This window comes from Macrobrachium rosenbergii, chromosome 55, assembly GCF_040412425.1.
Source record: "Macrobrachium rosenbergii isolate ZJJX-2024 chromosome 55, ASM4041242v1, whole genome shotgun sequence".
NCBI lineage: Eukaryota > Metazoa > Arthropoda > Malacostraca > Decapoda > Palaemonidae > Macrobrachium > Macrobrachium rosenbergii.
The window spans coordinates 13,634,862-13,644,714 of record NC_089795.1 but is presented as its reverse complement, the minus strand read 5'-3'; the positions used below and the strand labels follow the sequence as shown (position 1 = coordinate 13,644,714).

Genomic DNA, 9,853 nt, shown 5'->3' with positions numbered 1-9,853 from the left:
TCTGCATATATTTAATACTGGTCTTACTACCTGGCCTTCCTGTGAGGCAGTATTTTTCATGTATAAAATTCCGCAGCTCAGAATGTTCACGCCACCTTCTCCCAATACTTTGTGTATGCTGTTTGAAGCTACCAACTAAATTCTTGACCTTCCCATGACCTATTAATAAGCTAGTATATGAAAACATGTCATTAATGATCGATCGTAAACCAAAAATAAAACTAAAAATACCTTAATAAAAGAAAGGTTTTAAAAATATTTTGGTGGAAGCAGTACCAACAGCGTCAAGCACGATATGTCAAACACCAACCTCTTTGCAGTAGTCATTAATGGTATTGCAAAGACGATTTCTGACGACTTGATGCATTCTGTTATTCATTTATGAGGTCTCGTTAACTTTTTTTTGGAGGGGGCAGGGGTCCGTCACTGATAGTTGTGTCATGATGATGTCTACATCTCTCAATAAGTATAAATGTAAAAAAAAAAAAATGGCTTTAGTTGACGAAAAGTGAGTTTCTGTTTGTCATACGAGGGCCATTCACCTAAATTTTGATTTGTACATAAATCGTTAAGAATATCATTCTTTGGCAGGAAATGGATCACTTAGATTAATTTGACAAGAGGCTGAGCTGGCTTCTGAGGAATGTGAGCTCAGTGCCAAGCTTTGGATTTGTTGATCTTTTTTACAAACCCTGGAGTGAGATTATAAAGAACTACCTACATTATGCAAAGCATCAGTTCTTTGAGGGAGTGATTCACACATATAAACGGATATTATAAGGCATGAATGTGGGCAGCAACGGGAAATTTTCGACCTCCTGCAGAGACTATGCTGATAGATGCTGACAAAATTCCTTCGGAGCTTCAGTGTCAGGATTTACCGGTTCAAAACTGGATGAGGTTCCAGAATCTTCCCAGATTCATTTACCAGCCTTTTAACCTGGAAAGATTTATTCTTTGTCACAAAGATCATTCTCAAATGCCAGAGTTATTTTCTTCATAAAGGAAGAACATCGGCTCATTATCCCCAAAACTCCTGTGGGGAATGATTGAGCCCCTAAGCAACAAGGTATTTTGCTGGTCAACTTTCTCATTCGTTGACAATTGCCCGGTTCCTCTCTTAATCAGGAATGAGAAAGCTGCTCCTTTTCTATCTTTAGGTCACTTTAAATTCACAGATCATCTTTCAACTTTATTTGAAGAAACTGCTCTTCCCTATGTTAATTAGACTTTTATAATTCGTTTTATTTCCTCTTCTCCTTCTTAGTAAGTTTTTCTTTTCTTTATTTTTTTTTATTTTGATATAGGAATATTTATTGGTAGGCTGCAGCTGGAATGAGTGTCATTAGGTTAGGTCACTTTTATCGAGATTTTTCCCTAGCACAGAGAAAGTAGTTTAGTGCTGAATATACTTTTAGTAGCGAGGTTTGAGAGGCTAGTTACTTTGGAGCCACTCTCTCGTTGTTCCTTTCTCATTACATCTCATTGTTCTTTTGATGTTATTTTTCCGCATCATCTTTCGTTGACTAATCAATATATGATTGGATTTTACCTATTTTTTAGGTCTCGCATTTCCACCATATCCCAAAGACCCCCATTCAGTTTAGTGATTATTTATGTACCCAGGATTACTAACAGCTGTCTGGACCAATTTTATTTGATTGTTGGCTGTGATAATCACGATATGATGTTCGCATTTCACGCGGAAGGCCTGGAGATGAGATGACTTCATTTCGCCATCATTGCGCGTTAGATGTCATGTCTGCCTCTTGCTCCCAAGACTTCGTGAAGACGCTTCCGCTTCAGTGGACAACAGGTATCATGTCATCAAGCGCTTAGTAAACCACAAAACGAACTTCACCCAAATAACGAGAATCGTAGACTTAATAGAAGTATTCAAAGAAATCATCCCGAGGTGAGTTTGTGCAAATTTCATGCTTAACATAACTGGTAACGGAATGATTTACTATGAGTTAGACCTGTGCCAGCAATTGCGTAATGGAAGTATTAAAAATTGCCTTTCCGAGATTCAAAGAGAAGACATAATTACAAAAGAAAAAACAGAAAACTTAGGTGACGCTCTCTGGTCTCACTTTGGACCAGAACTCTAAACATTTCATTGATAAAAAAGTAAATATGTTGCTGTATACGTTATGGTCCATTCATCTTCATGTATTTCAAACTACCCATATCAGTTTTTCAAGACTTAAAATTTTAATCTGGAACACATTTGCAATTCTTTCGCAGTACTTCCAAGTTATTCCTACTCTTTATCGTTACCCTGTGTGCAAGCATAAATTAGCTGGTTTCGTGTAAAATCATGGCACGAGTCACAAGAGTACTCTCATTACTCTGGGGAGTTGGAGGGGATTTAGATTGAAAGCATCCATGGTCCCAGTAATTACAAATGTTCAAGATGAAGAAACAACATGACTTTGTTCATGACTTGTAAATTTAAATTAAACACTAGCTTAGGACGTGGCTCTCTCCGAATGCTGTAAAAAGAAATACTTTGTCAGAGGAGTATTTTCCAGATTACTGCTTTTTCTTTATTTTAGAGGAATATTCTCTTTGAATCATTGATGCTCTCTTGTCTTAGTTTCGGCATATTCAGATTTGCCAAATATTCCAGATATCGAAACTCCTCAGAGCCGATGCCAGTGTCCTGAAATAAGTTGCTCCCTAAAGTCAGATGAAAGACAGTGTAGTGTCACATCCTGCAAAAAGCGTTAAGCATATTCAGAGGTTTTGGTATCCTTTTTCCTGTGTTAAAGGTTTTATAATGGTTATGTTGAAGCAATATTTAAATGCCATTTAAAGATTAATATCGGGACAGAGCTTTTGTAGCTGAAAGAACTGTCTCAACAGATGAAGACGACGTATTTAGTGACAGTTTAAACCATAAGTTTCCTGGCTCCCTCCAGCATTACTTTCATGATGTGAACAACAATTCATGTGTGTATGTTTGCGTTTAATGAGTATTGATTTTGGTGATACCTTCATGGCCTTTTGTTACGAAAATTAAACCGACTTCCTCTTTTTGAAATCTCGGTTTTCTACCAACTCTGTTTTATTGGTGTAATCAAGCAAGTAGTCCTCCCATATGTTTGGCATCTTTGTCTGCGGTTCCACTTTAGGGAGAATTTAATTACATCTTCTCTCCCTCACTGAAGTATCATGGCTATTTTGAACAACATATGGTTGTTACAGATAACATTGACTCTGGAGATTAACTACTTGAACCAATTTTCTGAATACTCTTGGAATTTTGCAACATGGTCAGTGGCAATGTGTATTACCTCTCTACCATCAAAGATTTATCCATCAAAACTTTTGGAAGACGCTTACTGCTTACTTGTATCAAAGCATCCTAATGGGTTCCTATACTGTAGTAGGGTAATGATTGCTATACTCAGGGATACTAGGAGGATATACCTAATTCTCGTGAAAGAAAATAACAGAGATGTGGCAATCTCTTTGCTGGTTAACATTTCACAGGTGACCGACAATATTAGCAAAACTGCGAACTTCTGTTAGTTAACTTAGTTTGGAGTTGATATTTAGCTATGGTGTTTTGACAGATGAAATTCACCATGCTTCAGGGAGTTACGGATTAATTTGGTTCTATATAGTGAAACCCTTTAACGAAACTGTTGGAACTGTGATAAACTAAGACGCTCAAAGGTGCGAATAGCGTCAACCATGAGATGGTCAGCACATGTTCTGGTGTGCAAGACAAAAGGCTTTGAAAAATTATCAAAAGTGGACACCTACAACTCCTCAAAGTTTCATTGACCTTATGGTGAAATGCTTCTCCAGGTAGCCCCACTCAAAAGATGCTAAGCAGATCAAGTAGGAAAAGGTTATGAGTTATGCTCTTCAGGGCCAGATATCATTCATCTTCTAACGGCGTCAGAATTTTCCAGAAGACTGACAGCTCTATTTTTCCCCTTCACGTGACCATTTTTACTCTTATGTGTTTGGTCAAAATTGATGGGTAAGAAGTGATGGTTACTCTTGGTGATAAACCAATGTCCCTTCAATCTGTATAATGTTGCGCAGATATATATACTAATCCCTCCTCTGCAACTACAGTGGTCCAGTGGTTTACTGCAAAGAAAATAGGTGGGAGAAATACCTTTATTCCATAACATCAAAATGAGCAGATATTTTGCACCAAGATATTTCTTTCATCTCCCTACTTTCAACAAGTGGCAAAAACAAAAAATAGCATTTCTAATATCAAAGTTCAAGGTTCTTCGTCTATGTGATACCATAAAGACAAGTATGAGGATTTCCAGCCTTTTTACAGTATCCCAGTACTTTGTTTTTAATCATTATAAGTCTCCAGTGCTGAAACGCTTCTCAGTTCTCATTTTCTTTTGCCGCATCAAAGGCATTTTCCAGGCTATGTGTTATCATTTGATGGGCGCGAGGGGTCCGAACTATTTGGCTAACTTTTAGAAAGATTGGCTGCTGCCTTTTTTGGTAACTCCAGATACTGTTAATTGCCCCATTCAAGCCAGATGCAGCCATGAAATCTCCAAGATTGAGGAACTTATTAGTCTTTTGCAAAGTCTTCATGGTGAATTTACACAATGAACTGATATAAATTATTATTTAATGGCATCCTGTAAATAAAATAAATACTGTCTTAGCTGCATTTTAGTCTTATTATATCAACAAATATTCCATTAACAAAGTGAAAAGCTTTTGGAATCTGCACTAATGCACCGAAATCCATCAAGAAAATACTTTTTGAAAAGATTATTTCACTTCATAGAATTGGGGAGCTTATTTCAGCCTGCAATAATATCTGAAATTCGTGACCACAGATGAGCAGAAATGGTTACAGTTAAATTTCGTGGATTGAGTAAGATTTTACATGAATTTTCTCTGTCTGGAAACTTCACAGTTTAGTACAGGTGCTACGTGGCATGCGTGTAATATAAAATGACGGAAAACGGAATTCTCGTTGCAAAGATTGTTTTATTACCCGCTGAAACATTTTTGTTCGCAGCGTTATACGGGCAAATGTTTGGATCAAGTTATTTTCCCGATTTGTGCACTTTCAACCAGTCATAAAAATGGCATTTAAGCCTCCATGCTACCCTTTTTTGCTGCTAAGCCACCTGACTAAATATGCCAAATATTTTCTGTTGTTTCTATTCTTCTTCCTCGGCAACTCTTCGCTTCTTGACGCTGCTGCACTTGATTCCCTTTAAGGTGCTCCGATTAATTAATACCCGGAAATTCTATTGTTTTTATCGCTGTTGCTCATAATGAACGTTTGTTTCTCTGACATTTAGAGAGTATCACTATTGCTTCCAGCAATTCAGACCTTTCGGCTTTAACAATTAATTAAACATGCATCCTTTCTTTAAGGCAGAGTTTCGCTTACACACTGCTAGTCAAGAATAGTGGTTATGTGGTTATTTTGTGTTCATTCTTTACGAAACGAGTGATACTTGAAGGGACTTTAGTGATACAGATTTCCACAAGAATTATTTACAAGTTTCAAGAAAATTCCTGCTCCGAAACGAATACTTTACAATGTCTCTTAAACTTTAATGTTGAAATATAACGTGTTTTTTTATCAGAAAACCTGTTCCTGTTATCACTATTATTCTTATTATTACAGCGAAAATACGTTTCCCTTAAAGTAAGTGGCTTCAGTATACAAGTATTCAATTCACGGGGATATCGTGCAAGGTTGGAAGACTCATTTCCTGAGCGCTCTCTGCCACCCGTCAGAAGCTTTCCCCTCAACCTGAGAGTAGCTGCTGCTGTTCCCTGGACAGCAGAAAAAGAAAATAAGAAGACGACTCGTGAAGGCGAACTCTGATCTGTTGTGTCTTTATTATCGCCGTTATGTCCTTGCTGTTGTTTTTGCTTTTGTGAATATTATAGTTCTGTTTATTTACTGCTTGTTTACTGCATCAGGTTAAAGTTAGATCCAGGTTTTACTTATCTTTCTTAGTAAGAATTGTAGTTGTCATACAATAGCTCAGAGCGAAGAATCACTCAGGCGTTATTCTCGTAGCATAATCATCACAAGATGGTTATTCGCTGTGTACAGTGTGTGGGGATATATATCTCTGGATCCACTTATGGTCAGTCAATGAATCACCACAACTCTATGCATCTCACTGCTTCATGCCTCCTGGTTGTGGTGACATCATCATGCTCCCAAACCTTGGCCTTTACCCTGTCCTCTCTGCCACGTGACTTTCCCCGGTCTCGGGTTTGTATTTCCTTTACACAAGGAATGAATCCTCAGCACTCTTTTCGATCTTCGGTACTTTGGCTTTTTCCAAAATTTGTAAAATGAAAAGTGCATCCACACTGTCCGTTTGTGAGTGTGCCTGTGTGTAACATAGAGAGCCCACGTGAAACAGAGTCCACGTTTCTCTAAAAATAAAATGTTAAACAATAAAATGCAGAACAACATAATGCTTGAGATATCGTAGGTTGGATTCAAAGATAAAGTTGCTTAAAAATGTGGTCTTTTCGTGATGGATTCTCCTTTAGTAAGTTATAAAGCCAGGTTTGATTGCTAGAGTCTTTTGACGGTACTTTCCTCTTCACGTTTTATTTGCTTTTATACTCTCGAATTCCAAATGTATGGTCACATACTTCCCACAGTTAGTATGTCAGATCTCGGGTCTTCTGTAGCTGCCCCGTTTGGCTTGTTCTCTTCTGGAGTTTTTTCACCATTAAGGGTCTGAAATTTCTCCTTATGAACTGTACCGACAGTGTTTCTTTTACCTTTCAAGTACTAATAGATATATCTTTCTGAATCAGTTGTCTCATTTGAACCTTGTCTACATGCTCTTGCCGCGATACACAATTTTGAAAAAAATTACGATGCGCATTTTATGTCTTGCCTCAATTTAGGTTGAAAATGGCTTCATGTGTTGAATAAAAACGCTCATTATAGCGCTTGTTTAGCTGTTCCTAATAAGGATCAGATTCCTTAGGAATCAACCTTCGGCAAGCGATGCGAACTTTGATAACTTGATTCAAACCTGAGAGATATAAGTCTGTCATTATCAGCACTAGAAAAACCTTCACTCACATGAAGTCTGCAGAACCTCTGGCTTGGTAGACTACAGATGCCAGTTAGTTTTTCATTTTTCTTTTCTATATCTCAAAGAGCTGGTTTCCTTGCAAACTGGTTGGAATTATAAACTGTTAGTGAAATTCAACTTTGTTTTACTGTAAGACCCTGATAGGCCCTTGGATTCACATCGGCAAAGTTACCACTATTCTTACTGTATAAAGAGGATGTACTGTATATATTCTCTTTTGTTTTTCAAAATTTTCTGTTGTTTTGTCATTAATTGTTTACATGCATCATTTGCATAGGCAAAAGATAACTGTAATTTTCATTTCATACATTAATTTCACTCTATTACATTAATCTCAATACTTTCTTTTATCTGCACTGTCACCTAACACCAGGCTAAACTACACGAAACACATTTTTCAAGAAAAAATTTAATATTAAATCAAATTCCTGTATCTTCGAGAAATGTACTTGACTTAAAATAAATATCAACATAGATATAACAATTTTTTTTTATCTTATTGCTCATAGGACACCTTTATACCTCTGATATGTGTAGGAAACATTAGTGGGAGTAAAGGTTATTGATCCTGGCTCAATATTTCTTTGGCCTCAATAATTACTTGATCTCTTAACCAGTGTTCACAGCGAAAACCTTACACGTACATGACTGACATCCGTTTCTTAATTTCACTACCTGTTTTGGAATTACACGAATTGATGGATAATGTATTTTCCAGTGATGTCAGGTCCAGACTACAAGCATAAGATCTTGTTGAATTACTATTCCCTCAATGGGTTACAGTCCTAGAAGCAAATTGCAATACTTCGACAAAGAGTGACATTTCAGTGCGGCTTCCGTGGGCCATCCCGTCCCGGCGAACATTTTCAGAATTAGTGTCTATGAAATGGGGTTTTCTGCTGCACAACACCCACAACAATACTTGTTTCTTAGGCTTTCAAGAGAAGCTTCCAGTACAGCTCACTTTTGCCTTGCCAGGCTTCTGAGCCTCGCAGATATGAGCGATAAGCTTTTTTACAAAGTCCCTGTCCCGAGAAGTTAATGCAAAAGAAACGTGGGTTGTCTGCCCTGCTGGTGTATTGCTGACGGAGAAGAGATAGTCTGCGTTCCTGGCTTTGAGCCGTACTGCCGAAGAACTTAAGAAAAGAAGGTCATATCTCTCATATCAACATGTTGATGATATTTTTGGTATGAATGTTCACAAACACACTCGAGCTGCGTGTGTGACGTTACACTTTATGAAGCAACAGTGCATTTTACATGCCAGTGCTTTACCACTTTCGTAGTAAAGCATAAAATTTATCGTTTCTTTTTTCATTTTTTGCTTATTAATAGGAAGGGACAACAAGCCTAAAAACTTTTTCCTGTCAGAATGTCAATGTTTATTTCAAGTGCCGATTGTTGAATCACCGCTTGACATTCCAGGAATTTAAAAAAAAAAAAAAAAAAACTTATTTCACAAATAAAAATGAACAGAATGGTTTCAGTGTTTTGGGCTAATTTCGTTTACTTGTTTACTTTTCCCGGAACTGTATAGTCTGAAAAAGTTAAATTGATTTTCTCTGTTAAATTCAAATTCATGGTATAAGCTAAAGTGAACTCTAGTTACCGGTAGTTTCATGAAACGTATCACATGAACACTGTCCTTTGAAAAATTGCTTTGTGCTACGAGATTTCAAGTGGCTGTCCTTGACTAAAGGGATAGTTTTCGATGCAGATGATTTTCAGCCTGATTTTGTTTATGCCTGAGAGTACCTAAGTGAGTTGAAGGCGTATGTGTACTTACCACATGCAGGCGAATTTGTTTGCGAGCGCGTTCTGGGAGGAGCCACGGGTGGTGGCGAAGGAGGAGGAGGCCCAAGCAGTGGCGATGACGCACCTGCTGGTGTTCCAACGGTCAAGGGAGCCGTTGTAGCGCTGCAAGAAGAAAGAGAAGCGGGGTCGGAGGGCGTGGTTGCAGTTACAACAGTCGCAGACGGGCCTTTATTATCAGATGAAACCTGTGGAACAGTGACTTTGGATAGAGAGGCAGAGGAGGAGGAGGACGACGACGACGACGAGGTAGCTTTGGTGCCTTTGCCAGACAAAGCCTCTGAAGTCCCAGCCGGCGAAAGTGACCCCTGCTCGTCGTTGATATTGCAAATTATGTCGCTGAAGTTGACTCGGTTACCTGTAGGCAGTGTTCCTCCTGAAGATGACTTTGAGAGAGGGATTCCTGCGTTATTTGTCTTGAGGATGCCCGAGGAGGATTTGAGAATACCTTTTGTCGGTGTCACGACAGGAGCCGGGATGAAAATTTCCGAGGATGATTTCATGATGCCTGGCGCCTTCGCCGCCGAGGGAGCAAAGAGCGAGGAGAGCGTGGCTGCCGCGCCTTTGGCCCTGTGGGTGGAGTGAAAAGTTCCAAGTTATTCCTTCGTCTGACGGCTGTTGAACTCTGTCAGGATTGTCTCATCATACTACTTCCATTTCATACAATTCAAAAAATATTTTTCTGTAAAGATAAACTTAGTGAATACAGGTTTAACATAGAAGTACAAGAGACTTATTACTATATACAAGCTATCAATGCAAGTATGAAACAACTATCTTATTGTGTTCTTCGGATACTGAAGTTAATTTATTTTGCATTATTGAGTAATGTATTTTAGGCGACAGAGTAAGGATCTTCCCAAGACCGCTGAAATCACCTTTTCTCTCTCTCTCTCTCTCTCTCTCTCTCTCTCTCTCTCTCTCTCTCTCTCTCTCTCTCTCTCTCTCTC

At 38.4% G+C, this 9,853-nt stretch overlaps 1 protein-coding gene across 3 annotated transcripts in view; it reads right to left on the bottom strand.

The window, feature by feature from the left end:
• The window catches only part of LOC136835931 (streptococcal hemagglutinin-like), a 601,990-nt gene that overhangs the window by 378,760 nt on the left and 213,377 nt on the right, over positions 1–9,853 (bottom strand). For all 3 annotated transcript variants that reach the window (XM_067099809.1, XM_067099808.1, XM_067099810.1), the window contains one exon: positions 8,878–9,473. In XM_067099809.1, the coding sequence (XP_066955910.1) occupies positions 8,878–9,473 (596 nt within the window). The remainder of the gene's footprint in view (positions 1–8,877; positions 9,474–9,853) is intronic.